General features: G+C 41.3%; 2 protein-coding genes across 2 annotated transcripts in view; one reads left to right on the top strand and one right to left on the bottom strand.

The window, feature by feature from the left end:
- Positions 1-17169, bottom strand: part of LOC308111659 (multiple epidermal growth factor-like domains protein 9) — a gene marked incomplete at its 3' end in the record, with an annotated part of 42996 nt that extends 25827 nt beyond the window's left edge. Inside the window, exons 1-2 of the mRNA XM_080466636.1 lie at positions 16554-17169; positions 7057-7261 (exon numbers count right to left, since the gene is read on the bottom strand). Of these exons, the coding sequence (XP_080322762.1) occupies positions 7057-7261; positions 16554-17106 (758 nt within the window). The 5' untranslated portion in view covers positions 17107-17169. The remainder of the gene's footprint in view (positions 1-7056; positions 7262-16553) is intronic.
- A 2841-nt stretch (positions 17170-20010) lies between these two features.
- On the top strand, positions 20011-26960 carry LOC308112526 (serine/threonine-protein phosphatase 6 catalytic subunit). Its single transcript, XM_080468111.1, has 7 exons — positions 20011-20116; positions 22193-22288; positions 22367-22432; positions 22529-22670; positions 22752-22831; positions 23905-24114; positions 25546-26960. The coding sequence occupies exons 1-7, from the start codon at positions 20042-20044 to the stop codon at positions 25792-25794; spliced, it is 918 nt and encodes a 305-aa protein (XP_080324237.1). The 5' UTR covers positions 20011-20041; the 3' UTR covers positions 25795-26960.
- The last annotated feature ends 57 nt before the right edge of the window (positions 26961-27017 follow it).

The raw sequence follows: 27017 nt of genomic DNA, 5'->3' as shown, positions 1-27017 counted from the left end.
AGTGCAAACACGTCCAGGCGGCTGCTGGCGGCGGAGAAACTGTGAGCGCAGGTCGTGACATCATCAGCCGTTCTGCTGAAAGGTGAGTTAATCAACAACCTGAGGCGCTAGAAGCGGCTCCGGGCTTGTTTGTACTGATGGATGTCTGCTTCCCCTTTTCATGCCCCCGCAGGGACAGTTGGAGAGCACAGCTGGCGGCGTGCTTCCAGAAAATTTATGTTCCCGTCCCGAGAACAACTGCAGTAATCTAAAGTAGGGGAAGTTCTCCTCACCTCTGGAAATGTTGAATCACATGCTCTGTGTTTCTATCCGGCCGGGTGTTTCTGCTCCAGCTGTCATGTTCACACCTCACAGCCGGATCAGCTCCAATAACCTCCAATAAAGCAACACTGCTCACAGTAACCGATTACAGTAGTCAAATTAGTTAAGTTACTAAATCTTAAGTGGGACCTTTAATCACTAAAACAGCAAAGCTCTTACGTTTAGCATTATCCAAATCTAGTCAAGAGTTTCTCAGTTACTATCACACAAAACTTTTGTGTACAAGAGGAGGAGCGCCTCATTAATCCTTCAGTAAACTGGAGGATAAAAATCATGATTCCAGAGCATCTTCCTCCCACTAACTGATGTATCTTTAACTGAGTCAATCAGCAGTATTACGCTTGTATAATTCAGTAAAGTCAGCCTTTAAAGCATGAAAAAAACTAAACACATACACCAAACCATATGTGGAGCCATGCCGGTGATAAATAATATCAATATATGTGCGTGAACTGTGCAATGACCTTTTTCCTATGCTGCAAATGCGTGTTTCTTGAAAGCCGCTCCTTGCTCTTTGAACACGAGGAACTAATGAGGAATTCTGACGTTTAAAATCACCTTCTAAACGGGCAAAAATAGGCCGCCTTCATCACCGTCGGTCCTGCGCGCTGCAAATATCTCCTCTTGATGTCATGTCATCTATATTTGGCCAGCGATCCAGACAACAAACGACCGCCACGGTGACTCAGGAATGCAGGGTGCGCTGTCGAAAGCACTCGGTGAGTGTATGGAGCGGAGATCTACGTCATAAACAACACAAATGTCGGATTTCCACCTTATTAAAAGCTCAAAAAGAGAGGGGAAAGTGCTGTCTGAGCTATATATTGTTCTGCAGTTACGTAACGTCGCCTCAGACAAAGACGCAGCTCGAGCTCTGGCGCACATGTGTGGCTGATTGTTTTTATTGCGTGTATGAAGTGGAAGCGCACACGTCTCTGGTTTTTCAAAGCTGCTGCGGAGTCGCTGGACTCAGCAGGTGTCTGAAAGGAATCTCGAAGAGGCTTGTCACGTCGCAAACGAGCGAGTGTGAGGAGAAATTAGAGGGTCCTGTCTTGACGCCCCAAAACATTAAGAAGCCACATCTGACGGCGAACAGAGCAGGAGATCGCTGAAGGCTGTCGATGCTCGGACCGGCTGTTTGACTCCAGGTGGCCATGCTTTGCCGTTTATTTCAATTCGACAAAACACACAAACCAAATCACCCCCACTTCAAAGCAGAACAGAAAGAGACGGCAGCTCTTCAAACATTATTCCCCTGTCTTTCTTCTATACTCCAAACACGCCCCCACTGGATGACCTTTTCATGTTGTATAGCTCACAGATATCCAGATTTATCTCTGCCTCTGTCTGAATCAGCACTCTCCCTCTTTTAACAAGACTGAGCCTGTTGAGATGCAGCTTGTAATTTGACACCAGCGCCTTTACGTTGGCCAACACTTTCGCTGAAGGAGAGGACCTCAGCTTGGCAGTTTCCAACAGAATGTTTCCAACAGTTTGAAGCCTGAACTTTGAGTTACCTAAACATGTGGTTAACCCAGGATTTAGCACTCCCCATATTGCAATAAGATTCATGTGAAAATACAGGAAAAACAAGATAGTTCCCCTTCGAAAGAGCACCAAGGTAGACTATTATTTACAACCCGTTGACAACACATGGTAATGGTCAAATCTTACACTATTTTCTAGAACGGTTGTTCCCAATCTGAGCTCCAGGGACCCGTTGGGTGATTTGTTGTCAACATCAGAATTTTGCATATCAAAGAAAACCACAATAAGACGTCCACACGGAGACAAAAAACATTTCAGTTTCCCACACACTGAAAATGCTGTCGTGCTTAAAGCAGGCTTGAAATACACCAGAAACAGAGAAGACGACACAAAGCTTACAAAACACGTGAAAGTGAAAACACAGGATGGAGGAGAATAAGATTTTCTCAGTTTCCTCTTGATGCTCACGGTGATAGAAACCATCACAAGCTCAGTAGCTTCTGTAGCATGAACATTTTCGGCAGTGAAAACTTAGAATGTAGACATATTTATTCAGAACAATACTCCAAAATTTGTGGTTTTACTCTGTGCAAACACGGTCTTCCTGTATGGAAAAGCTACACGGTCAAAAACCCATGTGGTTACAATTACAACTGAACTCGTCCCGAGACGCTTTCTGTAATCCAAAGGAATTAATTTGAATCCTGTATGTTTTTTTTTTAGATTGGGTGTATCTACTAGATTATGGCTTTGTTGTGATTTCTTTGAGCTAATCTAAAATTCAAGATGGGGTCCACAGCCCTTCTTTAGAGGCAATTTTCAGGGGCGTCAAAGGAAAAAAACCCATTGGAGACCAATGGTCTCCAGAAAACCAACATCCCCTCTCTGAGCGGCAGTTGGCAAAAGCGTGAAGAAAAAAAAACTCCCTTTTCTTTAACGGGAAGAAACCAGACTCAGGGTGGGTGGCTGCCTCCCTCGGCCAGCTGGGGCGAGGTGGCGTTACATCACACTGGTTTGATATGTACGAAAAGAAAAAATAAACGCCTGCCCTCTTAACCGTTGAAGACCTAGAAAGATGTGTGTGCAGCCTTCACCTCAGGATATGTGGTTAAGTAAAACCTTAAAGTCACTCACTGGTCAAATGAAAAGTTTGTTAGCGATTAATGAAATTAGAACACTTGCAATTAAAGCACTTTAATCTGCTTTTTACTTTTATTTTACAACAATCGATGGAGCAACTGAAAACGCAACTTTATTATAACGGCTGCCAAGGTGGAATTCTTTTGAAAACCTTCCAATTCCATCGTCATGTACACTGGTGAAAACACATCTTTGATAGCTCGGCTAATGTGTCACAGCAGCAATAAAATAATATAGTTTATCAAAACAATACACAACAAAGGAGACTAAGACATTATTGTCCAAAAAACTGTGTTACTTTTACATTTTCAGTACCTCGTAATGCAACACTAATGAACAACGCTGCCTGTGACACACAGAAATATACATTAAACGCTTCCTTGGGGCTTAAAGGGTTTTAAATCAGAGTTTAGTGCTTGACTTTTTATTGACCTAGTCCGATTTTGAAGCAACCAGTCTAATCTTCTTTTACAAAAGAGCCAGACTGATTCCTTCCCCACGACTTCAAACCACTTCATAAAGATAGACAAGATAATAGAAAGAATTTATAGGCCTTTTTTTTTTTTTTTCCCCAGAATGGCAATGACCTTCTTATTTTAAATCATAAAAAGGAGAAATTACTGGAGGTTAGAAGCTGTGATAGGACGTCGAAAAGCAGTAAAGCCATTCAACAATGCGTCTTCAGCTTAAACATACATGTGAATGTAGGAGAAACATGTAGTTTATCCTCTTACAGTCGTACTCCCTTCATCTGGGCTCATTACCTAATGGCAGAGATACCTAAAGCAGCAGGCCGGGGGGTCGGAAAGCCGCCTAATCTGTGTAAGTTACAGCTCTAAGCTCCTGAGGGGGGCCTGGTGAGGTTAGCCAGACTCAGACTGTCTACGAGAGACCGTGTAAAAGAACGAAGCCCTGGAATAAAGCCTCCACCTTCACCTGCAGCCCAACCAAATCATATTCACAGGTTACAGCTTATGTAACCTGGCGTGGTGACGTGCTTCCGCAGCATGACAGGACAGATCCTCCGTACGCTGCGGACGCGACTGGAGCTTTTGAAAAGCAGCAGCAGCAGCATTCCTGCTCATGGTTAGAGGCAGAAAGTGAAGGCTCTATTTTTACCGCCTTCCTAACCCACACGAGCAGATTCCCTTCTTCAGCTCTCAGTCTGTGACTGGTGGAGACGCTGTGCTCAAGGTTTGCAGTGTGTGTGTGTGTGTGTGTATTTTGGCTCTGGATTTGAGGAGTGAGCGGGGTCGGAAACATTTCGCTGCCTTCTGGGAGGTCTGCAAGATGACAGCTTGGAGCAGCGTGCAGGGGAGTTTTTATCTCTATGAACATGAAGTCTGAACAGTGGAGCTTCGCAAATATCCAGACTCAGCCTTCAGCAGATAAAAAAAAAAAAAAAAAACACACCCGTTCTACAGAAAGTGTGTTTGGATTCAGTAGGCCAAAGCTAATTTACAGTTGAATGTAGCCCCCTTTAAAAAAATAAATAAATAAAAAATTCAAATTCAGCTGGATTTTTAAGTCGAACGTTCTTCCTGCCATGGCCGAGATTCAAACCAGGGACCCCCCCAAAACTCACATTTAAACATATCCAGATGCAATAACACAAAAGACTGAAAACCCAAGTAACTCTTGCATCAAATCCAGGAGCTTTTTCAGTTCCATGACCTTCCCAGGTTATGGTCGTGTGTTCAAACCCCGCTGCTCCGTATCCACGAGTCAGCGTCTGTTAGTCAGACTGTCCCCTATGATCCCATCACCAATAACTCTCAGAGGGCCGATTGACTGACAGGTTGAACGTTGTTGTGTTGTAGTTTCTTATGCTTCCCAACAAGTGATATCAGCCCTTAATGTACAAATTTACAATAATCTAAAGTTGTTCTTTTCTTCTTTGCATTTTTCCCCTTGTATTATATTCTTTGCCTGATACAGTTTCTAACTTATGTGTATATGAAAGATTTATTTTTTTCTTCTCTCTTGATGTAATGGGCATTAAATTGTGTTGCGTACAAAATATGCTGTACAAATAAAGTTACCTCACCCTGCTTTCTATTAGTAGCAGAAACCGAGTTTAACTATGATATTGCCCAATGGAAGCATCTGTACCTAAAGAGAACGGAAGTGGGCCCAACACTAATCCTTGTGGAACACCACATATGATTTTATGATTATTTTAACGACGTTACGCTGTAGACCGCACTGCGGTGTCGTGGTTCGCACTAAGTCCAGTTGGAGGCCTTATTGTTCTTCCCGTAGATTAAAATGTACATTTCAGGCTAATTCGTGACTGTGAAATTGCAAGTAGGTGTGAATATGATTGTCTGTGTGTTTTCATTCAGTTAGACAATAGGGATCAGCACCAGCACCTTTAAGTTGGATCAAGCTGTATAGAAGATGCTCAGTTACACTGACTAACAACACTCTGTTAAATATATGAATATAACCATCTTGAGGCATTACAGCCCCCTCAAAGCCACACAAAGAGATCATATGGACTGTATCCAGCAGAGAACTTAAAAGTCTAAAAGCATGAGGACAAAACATGCTTGCAACCAGAATACAAATAATTAAAACAAGTAGAAGTATTCACTCAACAACCCAAATGAAATATGCTCAAAATGATTAGTTCCTCAATTAAGATCACAGTCCAACAATGAGCAGTCTTTTTAGTAAAGTTCGTCCTATCCTGCACTTATATGTAAATTAGTCAGAACTATAAGCAAATTGTGGTCAAATTCAGGTTGAACCAGTGTGTGAGCCACAATGTGTACACATCCATGAATGAAATAGAACTAATATACCCTAACCAGGTGAATATTTTGAGATATATACTGTATACCATATTTTACGACTGCAAAACAAACTTTTGTGGTTCAAGTTTCCTTCACTTGCTGGTAACAATTTTAATTCCTCAGTAGCTTTTTAGTAGTGGTATTGAATCCATCCACAACAACAAGCCACGATCAAAAATAAAGAGAAACATCTCTTGATTCCCAAAATGGCTCAACTTGAGCTTAAAATACCATGGATTCACAAACTTTGTTGGATTACCCACTCATTAATTTCCTTTGTTTATGACCAGGAAATGTTTTGTAAATAGATTTGCTATCTTCTCACAATTAGTATAATATTTTTATCAAAAGATAACTGGCAGAAAGAAGAGCCATAACAAAATACTAAAAAAAAAAAAAAAAAAGCCAGTGAGATAGCCACATAGCGGCTAGTGAGATAGCCACATAGCGGCTAGTGAGATAGCCACATAGCGGCTAGTGAGATAGCCACATAGCCGCAAGATGAGGGAGATCGATGGATAGAGAGGCTTAGCATAGCCAGTAGATTAAATAACTTAACTAGATATAAGCGCCAAGGTAATAGGTTTAACCTGCATTGCTGGTTATATAAAAACTATCCTAACTATATTTCCAACATCGATGTATGATGTCATTTCATTTCATAGTGCCTGCTGTTTTTTTGTCTGTCTTTTTGTTTGTTTGTTTTTTAAATAATATTTGAGTTTATGTTTATGTATGTATATAAACACCTAAAATCAATAAAAAGCTTTAAATATATATATGAAAACTATCCAGGTTCTGTCTACTCCACCTGATGCTACAAAACACTGCAGCATAAAATTGCATGTTTGTGGTTCCTCATTGACATGTGCAGGGCTGTACAGCGAAGAGAATAGCAGTGTGGGGGAAAATGACCTTTAAAGCTGCATTAATTGATTTCTTAGCCATCGGAAGGAAGAGGAAGCAAGAAATGCAACAACTGGCATTTGCAAGCACCGTCCTATTTACACATCACCTTTCAGTCCAGCTCAGGAGAAAAACAAGAAACAGTCCACACTATTGACTCAATTAAAAAATTTGAAAAAAAAATATTCTCCACAGTTCAATCTTTTTTCTCTGAGATGTGTAATCACTTGATGTGTGACAAATCATCGTCAAGACATTGTTATTCAAGCACTTTCACGAGGAGTCTCGCCGTCTCCTCCCTCTCTGTAAAGCTTTGTCACTGCCACAGCGCAGAGGATGAGGCGCGGCTCGACACTGTGCGGACAAAACAAACATGGCTCCTTCAGGAGGAAAGCAGGCCGACCTGTCGCAGAGGTGGCTGACTGCACCGAAGGAGTCGCAGGCGCAGGGCAGGCAGCCGCTGGTGCCGTTGGTGAAGTAGCCCTCCTCGCAGTCCTCGCACTGCAGGCCGCTGTAGCCCGGCAGGCACGAGCACTGGCCCGTGGTCCGGTCGCACTCGTCCGGGTCCAGAATCCCCTCGGCCCCGCTGCTGCAGTTACAGAGACCCTCTGAAAGGAAACACATACATTTGCAAATGTCAAATAACAACACTCCATTTCATTCTGCAGAAATACCCCTTTTAAATACATGTTGTTATACATTAATTAGATAGATTTTTTTACTTCATTTTAATTTAAGCCATCATACTGTTAATTTCTGTGTTATGAATAATTCAGATTAATTTAATTCATTTGAATTGAATCTATCAAGTTTTTATTTCCTCGCGACTCTGGACAGGATAGGTGATATAGAATCATTGTAGTTTCTCAAGTTTAATCAAGCTTATCTGTTTTAATAGTCTTACTCTAATAGTTTCATTTATTTAATTTTTTTCAAATATTTGTAGTTAAATTCCGTATTATTCAATCAGATTTTCTTGATTACTTTTGATTGAATAAATAATATTCTTACTTGTTTTGTTTTTTCCAGATTTGCGGTTTTATTTTTTTTTATGACTTTAACAAAAATGTTATTGAATTAAATTTACTACTTAAACAATAAAAAATAAAAAATACTCATGCTCTGCAAATTTAAGATGGCAGTGTAAGAAAACATATTTATTGCAGTTCTTTTGCTCTTATACAATCAACAATCTTATACGATTTTTATATAAAACAATATACATACGTGTATGTGTGTGTGTGTGTGTGTGTGTGTTATGGGTAGTTAAATATGTTCACACACAACTTATCCTTGCGGGGACAAAAACCCAAGTGACTTCAAGGAGATTCATTAAATATTTAAGAAAAATATTGAGGTCACACTGAGGTTAGTGTTAGGCAAGTTTGTGTGTGTGTGTGTGTGTGTGTGTGTGTGTGTGTGTGTGTGTGTGTGTGTGTGTGTGTGTGTGTGTGTGTGTGTGTGTGTGTGTGTGTGCAGCAGTTGTGCATACATTTTTTATCCGGCTAACTCATGAATTAAAAATATGTAGAAGCCAACATCCGAAACAACGTGCAGATGAAAAAAGAAAATATATTATTCTATGAATTTAAATCTCCCCCCATTATTTGCTCCTGGTCATCAACAGGCCCCGCCCCCACCCCTCCATTATTTGCCCCTGGTCATCAACAGGCCCCGCCCCCACCCTCCTCCGCGCTGCAGCCGACAGAAGCAGAGATGTTTTTGGGGGAGAAACGGGGAAGTCATTTCCCTGCGTGATGAAACCGATCAGTCGGCTCCATCTTCTAACGGTGAGGATTGGACGAGGGAGGGTTTCTAACTGGACGAGGGGGGGGGGGCTTCTGATTGGACGAGGGCGCAGTGAGTCGTCCCACCCTTCACATTAACTTTATTTATTTTTTATTTGCCGCTCCAGATGAAAGCAGAAACCAGAACTGCATGATATGAAGCCAACATGTGATGAACGTCGATGATGTTAAATCTTTGTGCTTTGTTGACTTTTGTGTTTTTACTCATTTCTATTAAATTACATTTGTGTTCCCTCTGTGGGCACACAATTATTTACAATTAACAACACTTTTCTTTCATATTTTCTAATTCAGTCATTTTGAATTTAAGCATGAAACCGCAAAGCCATTGTAATATTACTTATGTCCATTTGGCCTCATGCGATATGTTGATATCATGATAACAGTGGATTTACAATAGTTTTGAGTTTATGATCAATATTGTACTTTAACCTTCTCAGGATAAAACACTGAAATAAAAAGTTTTCCTTTTATTTGACATTTTACAATAATCTCATGGCTCTTTTTCAGCGTTGCACATTGAGATGCACCTCATTCATGGTGGTAATTGAATTAAAGAAGTTAGTCACCACGTATTATGACAATAAAATGTCTAATGCAACCTTATCCTCCACATTTTGTGTGTTCTATATGCAAAATTTGAACTTTATTTTTGGAGTCGTTTTGTCTCGTTCGGCGCGTCGCCCTCACATTTTCTCAGAAGATTCTAACCTTAGGGCAAGTTCACGTGGGTGGAAAACAAGAAAAGATGGCAGAGGCGATAGCCCGAGTGCTGCATGCGAAGTGTTTAAACATCCCGAGCCGGTGGTCTTCCCCGAGCCGGGGGATGTAATGACAGACGTGCCGAGAGTGCCATCTATTATTCATCCGAGCTCAGGTTAGGTGTGGCTGAACGTCTCCAGGCAGTCGCACAAAGAAAACAGACAAATAACCCGGGCCCGGGTGTTTTTAAATGTGACGTGCACACAAAAGCCCGGGCTTGTGGTTGGACTTGGAGGAGAGGACAGCTGAATTCTAATGCATTCCTTGCCGGGCGTCCCACTCAGATTAGACTCCTCGTCCTCGGCCGCGCCGACTTTTATGTGGGGGGAAAAGAGCGCGTGGTTATGAGAGTATGCCGTCAGGCGTCTTTCCCTTTGAGACGTCCGCTGGAGAGGTGTCGGCGTTTCTTTCTTAAGAGCCGAGATTGCCGCGAGGTGAGTGCCGGGTCGCTCCTGTGTGGCCCGGTGCCGTGAAGCCTGGCAGCGGGTTTGATGAAGATTGGACTGGATCGGGTGTGTGGTTTAGTGGGAGGAATGAAAGCGGAGCTCACCGCTCTGCTGCCTGACGGCGTGACAGCACGGCTGGGGTTCACACTCTCCGAACTTTGTTTTTCTTCAGTGTGCAACTGCAGCCGCTCTCGCCGTTCAGCTTCGGCTAAAGCTAAAGGCACAACAGTTACTGTCAAACCGAACTCCTGTTTACTCGGGCGAACTTTCAAACAGCAACATGAAAGACGTCCCACCGCCTGCTTTCCCCTGTAGCTATGGTTAGCTTTAGCAACGTCAAGTAAAAGGTAGCTTCCTCTGCCTGTAGATTATAGAGCATCTTCCTCAAATAATATCCAGATTATAGAGCATCTTCCTCCCACTAACATCCAGATTATAGAGCATCTTCCTCCGCTAACATCCAGATTATAGAGCATCTTCCTCCTACTAACATCCGGATTATAGAGCATCTTCCTCCTACCAACATACAGAATATAGAGCATCTTCCGCCCACCAACATCCAGATTATAGAGCATCTTCCTCCCACTAACATCCAGATTATAGAGCAGCTTCCTCCGCTAACATCCAGATTATAGAGCATCTACCTGCCACTAACATCCAGATTATAGAACATATTCCCATTAACGTCCAGATTATAGAGCATCTTCTTCTCATTAATGTCCAGATTATAGAGCATCTTCCTCCCACTAACATCCAGATTATAGAGCATCTTCCTCCCATTAATATTCAAATTATAGAGAATCTTCCTCCATTATCATCCAGGTTATAGAGCATCTTCCTCCTCGTCAGACTGACCCACACAGTGCTGACAGCTCACCCGATGTTCCATTTCACTCGTTACCAGTAACTTTTTGAGGTCATCGTGCAAGTCTGTACAGATCAAGTACTAACTTTCAGTGGTGTCAACAACACTGTTGAATACATTCTTTATCATATCAGCATGAGGGCTCTGCCTTGTGTGTGTGTGTGTGTGTGTGTGTGTGGGGGGGGGGGGGGGGGGGGGGGGGGGTTCGAGATAACCCAGGTGACGTCTGTGTTGGTGTCATATCATTGTGTGTGCGTCTTTGACATCAGCACAATGGAAAAAGCTGATTGTTCTCGATGAGGGGTGGGGAGAGGGAGGGAGGGAGAGAGAGAGAGGGAGGGGGAGAGAGAGTGAGAGAGAGAGAGAGAGAGAGAGAGAGAGAGAGAGAGAGGCAGCAGGGCGGCTTTCAATTCGAACTCAAACAAAGACACAACCCGACTTTAAGGATTAGATGTCAGCTCCAGATGAGCTTCTACCACTTACAAGGACAGGCTACTTCAGCTTATAGATTATTAACAGTTCCTATTTAAACCATTTTTTCATGGAAAATCTAACATTCTTGGCCAAATAAAATCTGATGCCGGACAGTGAGAAGCCCAGGGGCCAGACGATGGACATACCTGAGGAATGTAGTGCACATTTTTAGTGTGTCAAACACATTTTAGACCAAGGGTCAGATACAATCCAATTTCATCTCGAGTGGGCCGAACTGGTAAAACAACTTTTAGATCTTAACTTTTCTTAGTTGAGGCACAGAGCATACGTGATGGAAATGTCTCGATTTTCATAATTTACAACAGAAAATTACAACAATCTCAACATAAAGCCAATTTTAATAAAAACTCAACACACGTGTATCTTCAAATGCAGTTTTACAGAAAGTACGTTGAAACAGTTAAATAAATGCTTCAAAGTACCTCTTCACTTTTAATAAAACAGTAAATTATATTGTAAATGTATTGTTACATCGATATTTGTGACGTACACTCAGCAAAAGACTGAACTGTGCAAAAGACGAAAAGGAGCACCATGGAGCTCTGACTTCTAAATTACATTTATTTTCCATATATTTCCCATGTATTGTATAATCTTTTTCATTTTAACAGGAAGTGCCATTATTTGCCATTTTTATTTCCATATTAAGAATTTCTATTTACTTGTTTTGATGATTTTCTACTTAATTCAATACAAGCATTTTAAATCAATTCATTTAAAAGTTTTCATGGTGTTTTTCTAATTGCGGTGTAAATGTAAAGATATTTTTTTTATTAATAATTTTATCGTGTTTTTCTTCGCTTTAAAAAAATGGGTAAATGGTTCTTTTTCTTTGACTTTCATAAATTATGAATTTTTGTATTTTTTAAATTTATTATTTCATTCTCGTCCCAAATTGTTTTGTATTATTACCAATATTGAATAATACTAACTTGTGTTGTATTGTGGCTGTATGAATAAAGTTGAATTGACTGATTGAATAACTATGGAGTAATTACAGAGTAATTATGTTTGATAAATGTTGTGAATCACCTGTAAAACCAGTAATTAAATTTTGGAAATGAGCTTGCGAGGCATTAACAATAAATTGAATCAGCACATAGAAGCTAAATAACTTTATTTTCCTTTGTTTGCTCTACAATGTGCAAATATACAATGTATAAGAGGTACCTTGTGAGCACATTGGACATTATCTTCTTCTAAAGTGAGGAAAAATATGTCCCGTAAAGGCCAAAATTGCTGTGTTACTTTACTCGTTCTGTTCATTTTACAGGTAAACACAATGGGAAACGAGAACAGGTTTGCAGGAAAAGCACAGACAATTACAAATGCTTGAAATATTTGTTCACTGGTTATATGAAAACACCCCTGCAGAGATTTTAAAGTAAATTCCAACAGAAAAACTGTGAGTAGTAATCTATTCCTTGGAATGTCTACATGTGACCTATCACAGCATATAAAAGGTTAAAAAAGAAGGCGAAACGAGATCCACTGAATCTACAATATGGACACAGTCGAGGTATGTAGGTACATTTTTTGCAGGTTAAATAATCCAATTCTCCAGGTAGGGTGAACTCGCGGAAGACAAAAAGGTCTAGTGAAGGTCAAAATTCGTATCTTACATTGCTTGTTTCGTCCCATTTATAATCCCGCGTGCCAAGAAAGAACAAGGCGTGATTTTTTCCAGCTGGAACACTAAAAAATGTGAGCATTTTGAAACGCGTAATCGTCTCCTTTCATGCTTTTTTCATTGGTAAAGAGCCGACAGATCGAGAAAATGTGCTTAAAGAGCTCTTCTGTGAAAACTCGAGTCCACATAGAAATTCAAAAGGTGATTTATAACCTTATTTATTCCCAATTTTTTCCAGCACAAGTCCCAAAGAAGAGCGATCCCAGCCTCGCTCCGGCATTCTTCCTGCACTCATCCCGAATGCTCATTTCCACGCCGAACAAAGAAACCGAAAGGAGGGATGAGCAACAATGATTCCAGAATGTTCTCATGCAGCTGTGGCCAAACATTTCAACCACTTCCAAGGATTTATCAGCATCACAGTGACTAATTTCACAAACGCAGCCACATGTGTCCACATTTTAATATTAAAAACAATAAATCAGCATGCGTTTGATATCTTCAACCTAAAAATGCATTTAGCTATATGATAGAATTTGCGATTAAATGTTGGAGTCATTTGTTTTTCAAAAGAAAAAAAGTCAAAATTTATCGACTTTTATAACATTTGTTCATCATTGTGTTCCATCTTACTCGTAAATCATAGTTAAAAATCTCTTCTGTTAAATCAGAAGATTTGAAGGCAATACCAACGATTTATCACATGTTTTAAATTATTCCACTAAATGTCTACGTTCAACTTACATGGTTAAAACAAATGGGAATGGAAATTTCAAGTGCTGCTTGAACCTTTTCACCAAAATAAATCTAGTAGCTCCACTAAAGCCCAAAACGGTGTCTTACTTTAACGGTTTTGTCCAGATAATTACAAACAAAGAGATTCATTATTGTGCTAAAAAAGAGCAATCGTGATAATCACATTACAACGTTGGATTATATACATTCCAACTCGCTAATAATCTGTGTTTAATCATCTCTAACGTCAAATCGGGAGTCAACACCGAAGCCTCGTTCACACGGCAACGTTTCAAGTGAAAACGTTTTTTGCATTTTTGTTTTCAGAGAAGTTTCACGTTGACGTTTTGAAAACTACGCGGATAACGATGTAGTTAACATGCCAGGCCACAAGATGGTGCTGTTGTTTGTTTTTATAATGAAACTTCAACAATCTCAATTAACAATCCAGAATAGTTGCATTTTTTTTTTTAACCGCCGTTTTGTTGAGATCCCCCCCCCACCCCCCCACCCCACGTTTCCATGGAGACGGCCCATTTCGAAACGTTCCACCTTGGCATTCGTTCTCAGTGTCTCCGAGCGCCGCCGCCGTTTTTCTGTTTTCGCTTGAAAACGAGGACTGAGATTTAAGGGTGAGATCAGACCAGAGAAACAATCTTAAATAACCTGAAATTATCCCACTAAACACCTAAGAATGATTTATCGCAGCATCACAAATTTTTTTTTATCGTCTGTTTTGTCCCAATTACGGTCACATTTTGCAGAACGACATGACTTGATTTTATGCAAAAGAACAACAATCAATCAATTATTTCAATTTTTTTTTTGTGATAAATTGCAGATAATCATCTGTGCTGTCAAATCACGAGGCGCCACTGAGATTTAAAGGCAATTCCATTTGAAAAACCAATGATTTATGACCTATTTATTCAAAATTATTCCACTAAATGCCTACAGGGGACCCACCACCGCATTAGAGAAGATCAAAATGGTTCAGATGTGGTTAAAATTATTGGGAATGAGGATTGGGTTGCGTTGTCTGTGTGCTGATTTTTTTGGCCGTGTTTGATCAACACGGGAAGACTGAATCATTCATGACTGCGAAAACAAATTACTGGAGTGAAATAATGAAAGAATGAGCTGAGAATCTGTCTTTTAATGGATAAAACAGTATCCTTCCTTGCTCGTTACGTCCCGTTTTCAAGCCAACGCTGAGATTTTAAGGTGATTCCACCAAAATAATGATGATTTATAACTTGTTTAATCCAAATTATTTGACTTTAGCTCTGATCCCATGGGCCGCAAGAGACTCCAAACTGGCCGGCTAAATCAAAAACCAAATGGGAAACATTTAAAAAAAGAGAAAAGATTTTTTTAAATTTATTTTTAAGCGTATTTCTTAAGAGTCGTGGACACAGCACACCAATGAGACCCGAGCGGAGATATCGGTGATGTTGCCATAATAAAACACCTATAATGCAACAGCTCATGGCCCCTCAGGCAAAATGTTTTTGACGCAACTGGCTCAAAGAAGCAGGGCATCTGTCACTTTTAGGAACGTAACTACCGTCAGATTACGATGTTTTCACTTGAAACGCCGTGCAAATGGGGCCCGAGTTGTTCACTGGAAATCTGGAAAAGCTACAGTAAAGAACATGGGATACGCTTTAATTCCTGCGCAACAACATACAGTACCACTGAATCTTCATTGTTCTTGTAACAATCAAAACCTTCAACCAACTGTAGGAGACGTTTTCTGGACATTTCTCTGTATTTTGCAGCAGAAAGTTTCATTTAAAGTTGGTTCTATGTCGAGATTGTGATTTCTATAGTTAAGAATTTTATATCACTATTTTACAAGTCCGGCTCACTCAAGATGAAATTATTCTGTTTGTGGAATCGTGAACTAAAATGTGTTTGACACCGCCGCTCGATTCTGCTTCTTTTCTCCTACAATGACCCAAAACATCCAGTCTGAGCCTCCATTTACACACAAAATGAACCATCTTCCCTCCTCCTCCTCCTCCTCCTCCATCAGGTGGGACAGGAGTCAGAACAAAGGGGAAGTGTATACATATAAAAAAATAAAATAAAACATGAGCGGACCCCAGGACCCCCTGATGCGCCGATATCAGTCAGAATATGTAATTCACTTTTCTTTTTTTTATTTCACACACTGGGGCTGGAGGGTGAAACCAGAACACCTGCGGTCCGAGCGGGGGTAAATAACAGGGCTTTCACACACAATAAGGGCAAATAAAGACCTGCCAGACAAGTGAGACCTTATTAGTGTGCCTTTGCCTTTTTGTCCTTTACACCAGATTATGGTTCCATCGACTCCTAAACCTCCATCAAACCACCAAAAGCACCATTTTGGCATGAGATCCTTTAAAGTGCACCACTGGAGGACAACACATCCACATGGATTCTGGGATGTGAGTGAAGTGGGGAGGGGGTGGCGGGGTGAAGAGAGCGAGAGAGAGGAGGAGAGAGGAGGGGCTCACACACTCCTGTCACTGCTCATTCATGGCTTGGCCTGCCTGACTTGCATGGCCATTTTGCTTTGGGTAGCCTTGATCTGAATAAACCACACACACACATAATAACAATTGAGAGGATTTGAGCTATTAGAGCTTTTTAAATTCCCTTGTCTGAGGAGGGAAAACATGGCGTGGTGTTGCACTGCAGGGTCTGTGTGTGTGTGTGTGTGTGTGTGTGTGGAGGGGGGGTGTTCTGTGTGGATTGGGAGAAATTGACTGAACAACAACAGGATCAACCTTACACCCCCACATCATCGACCCCCCCCCCCCTTTCCTCCCTAATATGTGTCACAAGCGTCCCGGAATGGAAATAAACGACGAGCTTTGGGATGAACACTCAAGAGAAATGAAAGTAAAAGGAGAGAGCTCCGCTGCACGAGAGCAGGGGGGTTTGGTGATCTCTCGGTGCTCTGGAGGGGTGCAGGATGTAATTGAGGGTCTGCCCATTGTTGCAATCCGGTTTATTCGCACGCTCTCTGCGTCAAAACGCACAGCGCGATCAAACCTCATCGGGGCCACGTTAAATCCACGGATGTCTTTAATGCACCAAACTCACGCGCTGTTTGCAGAAGCAAAAATAAATAAATAAAAAAACAGGACGCGGATGTGCTTTCCTCACCTTGACTGGTGGCGTCTACTGGGGGAAATGCTCTGCCAGTGTGATCCGCAGCCCAGGCGTCGTTGGCCGTGCGCTCCGACACCATGGACACCATGGTCTGCAGCATCTTTTCCGGGGTGAACAGCGAGGTCTGTGCGTCCGTAGACCGCCTGGAGAGTCTGGAAACGGGCGCAGTAATTTGTCCTGTGGTGGATGAGATTAATCCAGTAGTGGTGGCGGAGGAAGAAGAGGAAGAGGAGGAGGAAGAGGCGCTTGTCGGGTCCGTTGTTGGAGGCTGGAAGGCGGCCGGGGAAGCGGCAGGCGGCGGGGTGAGAGCCGCTAGAGGCCCCGGAGCCGCCCCGCCGCCGGGCGGTAGAGGCATGTCGGTGTGGAAGGAGCCCCGGGTTTCGGAGCCGGAGCCGGAGCCGGACCCGGAGCCGGAGCCGGGCGTCCTGGTGACCCGCGGCGCATCGTGGAGGCTGACGCGCGGCGCAGCGACAGAAAATCCAACATACGCGTAGAAAACGAATAGCGGAGTCGCAGATATGTACATCATTGAGGACGTGAGCCGCATGTTGGGTTTCAGCTCTCCATGTAAGCTCCCGGTAACGGCCCCCGCTCAGACCCTTCCCTGAATGGACGCGTGCGCCACCATTGATGCTGTTTGTTGCCCTCTGAACCACCGTCAGAGCTTCACCTGCGCTGCAACCTACCTCCGCGAAGACTGACGCGCCGCTCGGCCAATCAGCGCGCAGGAGGGTGCGTTCCCTGCGCGCCGATTGGCGGATCGTTTCCCGAGCCGGGAGACAATATGCTGCTGTAAATTATCTTTAAAATGATCAAAGCACACCCGAACCCATTCATAAACTGAACATTGTGTGCAGACAGAATTTCTTCTGAATATTTCCGCCCCTAAAACAGTAAAACCAGCTCCTCTGTCTGCTGTCACGTCCTCAATAGTCTTGCCTATAATTCCAATTAATTACTGGGGTGGCCAACATAAGGCCCGGGGGCCAGAACAGGCCTGCAAGAGGCTCCGATCTGGTCAAACTACCAAGGAAATTGTAAAAAATAAATAAATAATCCATTGACTTTTGTCTCTTATTGGTATCCAACTCGACGGAAAGTCGTGATGTCAGGGTGAGATTGTAAAAACGCTGAGAATGTAACTGGTATAGGAGACCTTTTTTGGACATTTGACTGTATTTTGCACCAGTATGTTTGATTAAAATGGGCTTTATGTCGAGTTTGTATTCAGTAGTAATCGTTAAGTTTTTGCAAATATATAGACATTTTTATAACATATACTGACACCACAACAAAGAAAAACGTTAAAGTTCAAAATTAAAGCTTATTAGGGCACTTTTTCTTTACTAGTCCAGCCCACTCCAGATGAATTTGGGTTATTTGACACCCCTGGTCATTTATTCCTTATTTTTTATCTCCAAAATTACACAGACATACTGTTTATGTGAAAAACCTTTTAAAAGATTTGGCAAGATAACTAAATTAAAAATCTATTACAGCAAATAGCCATAAATCAGGTTGTTCAAGCTGTTGTATAACGGAATAATCTAAATGTGTTCAAAAGACAACGACACAAGGTATAAAAATACAAATATCTATTATGTGTTCCTATCATATTCTGTCATTCTTCATTGCAAATAGTGAACGTGTATGTTTTGCCAATGAAATACTGGATTTTCTCATGTTTTTGTGGGTACAGCATTTGGTACTTACAGATACATTCACAGTCACATTTTCTACCACAAATATATATTTTTACTTGAATCAGATTAGTCCAAAACAAACGGTTTCTGTATGCGTGATGCATTGTTCCAAAACAAGCTTGTTGAGGGAGAGTATTCAGAGAGTAAATAGTCTTCTCATCATCTGAAGTAAAGCACTTTATCATTTTGGAGGGCAACAATATTTGCCACATCATCAATTCCATATTCATTATTACAAAGCCACACCTAATTTTTCTCAATATTTCTCTAGTTCTAAGTAACAAAAGGACATAAAGGTGTGACCTCTTCTCTATAGGGCACCATCGGATGGTAAAATTTGAGTGTTTAACGCTCCCTGGTGGTTAAAAGGCGCAGCGACGGTATAATTCTATTGGAAAGGCTTTTATATGTTCAATCTGTTTTACTTTAAACAAGCGACATGAAATCCAACAGGCAGGATTTCCAATAAGTAGCACACATAAAACGCAAAGTCAAATCAAATAAAAACGACTCAGAGTTGCAAGAAAACTATGCAAAAGAAATAATTGAGTTCAAATGATCCACAACACACCAGATAAAAACACATATACAATCACAGTGTCAGAAACATTATCAGAAAGAGTTTCATATTGACAATAAAAAAAACATGAAAGTTCATCTTTAACACAATACGACCAAGAGTGACAAACACAAGTGTTAAGAGACAGAAAATACTCACACAGGTGAATCTCTGTGAATTACAATATCATTGAAAAGTTGATTTAATTCAATAATTTAATTCAAAACGGGAGAGTTGATGTATCACATTCATTAAACACAATGTGATGTATTTCAGCCACATATTGTCTTAAATCTTAATGATTATGGCTTACAGCTCATCAAAATCCTGTTTTTTTAACATAAAATTGTTGGCGTATTGAAAGATATATCCATGTGCGGAGATATATACAGTACACAGTATGTGCCTAATACTTGACCGGGGTTCCTTTTGTGTGACTTACTGCATCAATGCAGCGTGGCGTGGAGGCAACCTGGTAGCTCTCATCTTCCTGAAAATCCCACAGAGATCCTCTGTGAGTCAGGTGAGTTTTCTCTTCAATCAAACACTGTGATGAAAGGTCATTAAAGTGGGCCCTGGTGGTTTTACCAGTGTGGTTCAAATGTTAAGTACTGCTTATCAACAGGAGTACTCTAAAATGTCCTGGTAGATGGTCACATTGACTTTGGACTTGATAAAACAATATGGACAAACATCAGGAGATGATGTGGATTTATAAACTATCACAGACTGTGGAAATGTCACATGAGACTGCATGCAGCTTGGATACGACAAATACAACACAGTCATTTCAAGGCACTTTTACAGAGAAGAAGTCAACAATTCTACATGAGCGAGAAGAGGAGATGGTGAAAAGGAAAATAAATATCTTTTAACTGGAAGAAACCAGCAGAATCAGACTCAGAGGTGGAGATTTTCTGTAGAACCAGAGTTAGAGGTGAAAACAGAGTGAAAAAAAAGCCAGAAATTGAGAGGAAACAATCACAATTTATTCACCTAGTACTGCCTCATGACAACAAAAAACGGAAAATACAATGTGAGAAATAAGATGAAACAAGCATTCCTCCAGGCAGACGTTTTTTTCTTTTTTTTCTGCGAAAGCAGGTAAACGAGCGCCTGCTGTTCCTACACCGTCCTGTAAGGGGCGCCGTTGCTTGAAGCCGCCACATTTCCCTCAAGTCTTCCCGGAAACCGCGCATGAAGAAGACAGTGTGAGCACCATGGCGCCTCTTGATCTGGATAAATACGCTGAAATCGCCAAGCAGTGTAAATATCTGCCTGAAAACGACCTCAAGGTAAACTCTGCTTCCTCAGAGTGTGTTTAATGAAGGTTTACTTGGAGCTCAGGGCGCCACCGTTTCCATTCACGCAGATTTATCATGTGACGACGTAGTTAGCTTCAGCTAGCCAGTCGTGCTAACTTCCATTTCTTCATCAACAAGTGCAAAGCGCTCATTAATGTGTTTATTTCAGCTGTCACTGTAGAGACTAAACACCTAGATTGTCTCGTCAGGTGTTATAAGCCTGCTCCGGTGTGTTTTTGTGAACTGACAGTGCTGTATTTAACCGCCAACAGTAATCTGAAGAAGCTAGTTGTCATGATAGACGTTATTTTTCGTCAGTTTGTAATATTCCAGTAAAGAATATCATCAGATTTAAATTTACTACTGGATTAAATGCCACTTACACAGTCGAATCCATTTCAGTGGCTTAAAACTGATGGAGATCACATAATTCTATAAATGGGCTTTTGATTCCAACTGTCATACAACGCAATGTGTTATATCCAACAAAAGTACATTTAACAACACGATTGACCAGAATTTCTGTTTTATTCGTTTAATCCACTGTGTTTTATTCATTTGTCCGCAATTATTTCTGAATATTTTTTCAGATTGTGTGTTAATACTAAACCACCTCAATAATTACCTCAACTATTATTTTTCTGTATTTGGGTATTTAATTTATTCTTCCGTCATTAGTTTTGAAAATAAAGAGATGCACAAACACCTTAGGTCAAAATGGGGCCAATTTATCGTTTTAATCCACTGAAAAGCACTTATTTTTATGTTTATGTATGATGAAATAAAGCTATATAGCAGGAATGTCACACTCATTTTAGGCCTTGTTGACACAACCTTTTCAAGTGAAAACAAAACTTTCGGCTGCCCCTTGACACGACAATTGTTCTGGGAGCCACTGAAAACACTACTTCTTGAGAAATGATTATAAAATGTGTAAGTTTTTGAAAATGCTCTGAATCCATCTTCGTGGAAACTGGGGTAAATGCAACTTTTGCTGTACTGGTACTGAACACTGCTATTGCGCATCACAGCTGTAATATTTAGTTCTTCTGCGCATGTGTGAGTAAATCAAAATGTTTGCCTCCGTGGTGTCGACTCCCAGTCCATATTCTCCTGGGACTTGGTAGTTTTATAGTCAACAGTCACCGTAATAACAATCCAACTTGGGTGTCTGTCCACTAGAACGTATGTGTTCTCCCTCTGTTAATGTTTATTGCATGTTTTTCTCTGCTGCATCTGTGTGCGATTTCATTACAAAACAACCAAGCGGGCCAACTCTTGACCCGGCATGCTGTTGAAATCTTTTTCAAAATGTCGCCATGTAAATGAGAAATGTTCTTCAATAATGAAAACGCTAAAACTATGTGTTTTCACTGGAAATGTTGTCACGTAAACAGGGTCTTAGTTCAGGGGCCAGATTCAGGTCAATTTAGTCTTGAATGGGCCGGACTGGTAAAATAGTGCCATAATGAACTTTATATTTACATTTTTCTTTGTTGTGGCACAGAGTATATGTGATGAGAACGTTGATTTTTCATAAAACCAAACAAGTACTACAGAAAATCACTCCAATCTCAACATGAAGCCAATTCGGATGAGACCTCCTGGTGCAGAATACAGTGAAATGTTCAGAAAACTTCTCCTATAGCTGTTACATTATGGTGTTTTATTTTTTTTTACAAACTCACCCTGACAGCATAGCTTTAACGCTAATGCTTTCATATCAGCATCACCCATATTTCAGCACGGGTCTCAGTGTTGTGTTTTGTCCAAAACTCTTAAGAAATTCTTCTTTTTTTTTTTTAACATAATAATGTTTTCTTTAAAAGTTTTACCATTTGCTTTGTGATTTGCCCTGATTGGAACCTCATGCGGGCCGGTTTTGGTCCACGGGCCTTATGTTTGACAGCCCTGCATTACAGTTTCAACTGCAAAACATTTGAGGCTTAATTTTGTCATTTTGTCAAATGTTTGGATTAAAGTATCTGGTAACTAGTAAATTGTTAAACGTAATTTCTAAAATCCAGTCATGTACATATAAAATCTTCTGTTATCTCGTGCGTGTAGAGATTATGTGATTACGTCTGCGATCTGCTGTTGGAGGAGTCCAACGTCCAGCCCGTATCGACTCCTGTGACAGTGTGTGGAGACATCCATGGACAGGTAAACAACTTTAAACGACTAAATATGTCACAAACATTCAAACCTGAGAGTTCACACCGAGTCTTCGTGTCTCTGTAGTTTTATGACCTCTGCGAGCTCTTCCGAACCGGTGGCCAGGTCCCAGACACCAACTACATCTTCATGGTTTGTTGTTGTTGTCCCAAGTGTTCCGGCTCAATTCTTTCTAATGTGTATTTGTGTCAGAATGTCTGTGACTAACCGCTCCGTCGCCCTCTTCAGGGCGACTTTGTCGACCGGGGCTATTACAGCTTGGAGACGTTCACCTACCTGTTAGTGCTGAAAGCCAAGTGGCCCGACCGCATCACGCTGCTGCGGGGAAACCACGAGAGCCGGCAGATCACGCAGGTTTATGGCTTTTACGGTGAGTAGCATTTCACGGAGGCTCAGCATCAGCCGCTGCGAACTGCCTCAGAGACTAACACCACGATTCTCTGTGTTGCAGACGAGTGTCAGACAAAGTATGGGAATGCCAATGCCTGGCGTTATTGCACCAAAGTGTTTGATATGTTAACGGTTGCTGCTGTAAGTTCGATTTTGTTTTCTTCGCATGATTGTGACTCGAGTGTGGATGTGTGTCTTGACTCGAGGGTGTGTTGTTTTTTTGGGATGCCTGTGAGTGGGTGTGTTGCCAGTGTTTGACTTGGCTGTGAATGTTTGAGCAAATGAGAGATCAGAGAGGGAATTCACAGCTTTTTGTGAAGGTTTAGTTCGCTCTTACAGCCACAAGCAATTTTAGCCCCATTTACAAGATGTATCAAGAGAAAATGGAAAACTTTCTTTGGCGCTGTGGGGGTCCGACAACAGTGCTCAGAGCCACTGAAAACACAGGTTTATGAAAACGCTCCATCTCCGTGGCAACAGGGAAAACCAGGAGGGCAATTAGTTCCTGGTCCAGTGAGATTAAAAGAACAACTGTGCAGATTATCTGTCCATCAGATGACAAATATAAAGATGAAATGACTTTACAAGCTGTTTCAAAGGTTGACGTGATCAAAGGAAGAACCCATTACGTTTCGGTGGTGATCCAGATCAAAAATAGTTCTTGCAAATTTTTATTTCCCTATATATTGTTCCATGCTTGGCCTGTCACTTTAAATGTAAAGTGCATTGTGGGAGATGGATTTGAAGCGTGTTTTGGTTTTTGGAAGTGTAGTTTCTTGTCCTGCTTCACTCCGGTGCTAAAAGCGGAATAAACAGCCACAGTTCTGCAACTACCGGCGTCTTTCCTTCTCCCTCCCTCCAACTCCACATCAGAATCGGCTCGACAGGCGGCTTGTTGTTCCCAGCAGACATGAGCCACAAGTTAGTGAGTGAAACTCTGTAATAAGCCAGGCTTCCCAATTACGGTTTGGACGATAGTCTTGTGTTCTGTCAAATGATCATGGGGTCACCAAACTCAATAAAAGAATAAAGGCAGTTGACCTGGATATAGAATATGTGGATTTCCTTGTGTCCATGTCGACCCTCGGGGGGAAGTCAGAAATCTCTGATTGCTCTGGTTAGTTATTACAGGGAGGAATATAATTGCTGAGTAATGCTCTCTGTAAACGTGTGTGTATGTGGTCATGTTTCTTATTCCTGCTGCCTCCCAACAGCTGATGGACGAGCAGATCCTCTGTGTCCACGGAGGCCTCTCTCCGGACATTAAGACGTTAGACCAGATCCGAACCATCGAGCGGAACCAGGAGATCCCCCACAAGGGCGCGTTCTGCGACCTGGTGTGGTCCGACCCCGAGGACGTGGATACCTGGGCCATCAGTCCCCGAGGAGCTGGCTGGCTCTTCGGGGCAAAGGTCACTAATGAGGTAGGTCTGTAAAATAGTGCCACGACAACCTTTAAATCTAAACATTAGATTAGAGCGTACGTGATGAAAATGTCTATTTCTGACAAAACCAAACATTTACTACATAAAATTAGAACAATCTCAGCATGAAGTTTTTGATGAAACTTTCTGGTAGAAAATACAGTGAAATGTCTGGAAAATCTCTATCACTGTTGCATTGTGGGTGTTTTTACAAGCTCACCCTGACAGCATGGATGTGCGGAAGAGTTTTAGGGCCACTGAAGAAAAAAAGAAAATTCGGAGGCTAAAAAAAAAATAAAAATTTTCGCGGCCCCAGAAAAAGTCGAAAATCAAAGTCGAGATTTTTTTTTTTCACGGAGAGACCGTCTATCCGTCCCTCATCATTTGCCCGTAGATGTGAATTCACATTAAATCACTTAATTCTGACTATATCGGGTTGCTTACTGCTTATGGACATGTGATTTTACACAGGATTTCCTTGATTAATAAGAACATTTAAATAAGCAGCCCGGGTTTCCGTGCCTTTGTCCTTCGTACTCGACGAACTTCCGTGACGGAACAAGGCAGCAGGCTGCTCCGTCTCTTATCGTCCTGATACTGACGATAACTGCACCGTGTTTATGAGCTATATTCTGTCCTGAAGCGTCTTTTCATCACTTTATTAAACCGCCTGATGTGCATTTTGAGGAAGCAGTCACACGCGCTAGCATGTGGATGGACAGACCTTTTTTTCCACCGTGAAAAAAAAAATCTCGACTTTGATTTTCCACTTTTTCTTGGGCCACGAAGGTTTTTTTTTTTTTTTTTTTTTAGCCTCCGAATTTCTTTTTTTCTTCAGTGGCCCTAAAACTCTTCCGTATGGCTGTGAGGGTACTGCCAGTTTGCTATCTTTCATTTCAGCTGGGGTCTCAGTTTTGTGTCGCTACTTTTCAAAAACCTTTTTTTTCCTGGCCTGATTGGAGCATCTTTTCAACTTCTAGTAAAGACGCGTTGCTATAAATGACTATTTATTTATTTATTTGATCGGGACAATGCACATTAATGAACAATCATATACAAATTGTACACAAATTGTAAATGTGCCAGATGATAGCAAAACTGTGACTTTTCACCTGCAGTCCCGAGGCAGGTCACACAAGCAACACAATGTACGAATACAAAACACAATTTCAAAACTATCCAAATTACATTTACGTAAAATAAGTGCAAGACTTTTAGATGTTTAAATAGTTTTTTAAAAAAGATGTAAGTGGGTCATTCTCTTGTATCTGTCGGCAGGCTATTAAAGTAGCTGGAAAACTCTTTAAAGGGACAATGCATCAATATTTCACAATAAAACTGAATCGTTGTAACAGCAATGTGTGGAAAAGTTTTAAAAACCTGCAAAGTGGATGTGAGCTGTTTTCACATCTTGTCTTCTTCCTCTTTCAGTTTGTCCACATCAACAACCTGAAGCTGATCTGCCGGGCGCACCAGCTCGTCCACGAAGGCTACAAGTTCATGTTCGACGACAAGCTGGTGACGGTGTGGTCGGCGCCCAACTACTGCTACCGCTGCGGCAACATCGCCTCCATCATGGTGTTCAAGGACGCCAACACGCGGGAGCCCAAGCTGTTCAGAGCCGTGCCCGACTCGGAGAGGGTCATCCCGCCCCGGACCACGACGCCGTACTTCCTGTAGAGAGTGGCGCAGACACCGCCCGGGACTGTACCTTCTGTATTATACATTTAGAGTATTTACAAGCATCTGTTGGTGCCAACTGCGCCCCCCCCCCCCCCCATTGCCCTGTGCATATAATGCCATTAATCTGCAGCTTCAATCATCACAACAGAGTGAGTTTGCTGAGCAGCGGCTCCCAACCCGAGGTCTGGGGCCTCCTTGGCGGAACGCTGTAAATCAAAGCAAGGGCCACCAGGGATTAGATTTGCACAGATTAAGACACTTTGTACAATCCAGTAAAGTGCGTATTGCTGTTTTTCTGGTTTGTTGGTGGGAGTGGGTGGCTTCACTGTAACATTTCAGATCTGGACCGCAGAGCTTCTCGTAGCCAATCCGAAGCGTCTCCAGCAATACAAATGTTGGGAACCACCGACCTAGAGGAGGCGCTGTAATCCACACTCTTGTAAAATGTTCATATTTATTAAATAAAAACAAGCAAATCCCTTCCGCCTCAAGTGAATCACAGAGAACATTTCACTTTATTTTGTTATGTTAAAATTCATTATCTGGAGTTCTGCACTTCGTGGTTATGTGAGTGTATAAATAAACATGTAAAACCTGAGAGTTGGTGGATAAAAATATACTTTTTTTTTTTAATATTTGCAATGTTAAGCCTGTGTTGTCACGGAGCTCTTGTAATTATTTTTTGTGTGTGTTGCAATGCTGTTTTTAAATAAAACCATTTAAAAATATTTGGAGGTGATGTTAATGGTTCATCAACTTTCTTTTTTTACATTACTCTTTTTTTTTTAAATTTTATTTGTACTTTGAAATGGTGAATATTCTTTCTTTGCAACCAGAAAATCAAGTTCATAGAATTAAAACAATACTGATTTCACAGCTTCAGAAAAGAGGACAGTCATCCACATTTGAACCTAATTTCTGATGTACTCTAAAAATATTTTTTTTAAATCTAACAATCTAACTATTTGCCAAACATTCTTTACATCTTTGTGGTAGAATTACTTAATTTAGCTTCTGAAAGTGCTGATGACACTTTTCTGGCCCGCACAGTTAAAACCGTTGTTTTGAGGGGTTTTTTCTGGTAATTGAGATGGGTGGAACAAAAATAATTTTTTAATATCATCATTCATCCATCTGTATTGTGATTTATTTCTCAAAACATTAAAAAAACACTAAAATAATCCACTTTGTTTACTGTTGTTATGCCGTTTCTTGCCTGC

This window comes from Lipophrys pholis (assembly GCF_963383615.2).
Source record: "Lipophrys pholis genome assembly, chromosome: 7".
Classification (NCBI taxonomy): domain Eukaryota; kingdom Metazoa; phylum Chordata; class Actinopteri; order Blenniiformes; family Blenniidae; genus Lipophrys; species Lipophrys pholis.
The sequence above is the reverse complement of the archived record's forward strand: the minus strand, read 5'-3'. Positions and strand labels throughout refer to the sequence as shown.

Coding starts and splice junctions, on each gene's coding strand:
- LOC308112526 (XM_080468111.1), top strand. CDS start 20,042: ATGGCGCCTCTTGATCTGGATAAATACGCTGAAATCGCCAAGCAGTGT. Junction 22,433..22,528: donor ACACCAACTACATCTTCATG/GTTTGTTGTTGT, acceptor CGCCCTCTTCAG/GGCGACTTTGTCGACCGGGG. Junction 24,115..25,545: donor GGGCAAAGGTCACTAATGAG/GTAGGTCTGTAA, acceptor TTCCTCTTTCAG/TTTGTCCACATCAACAACCT.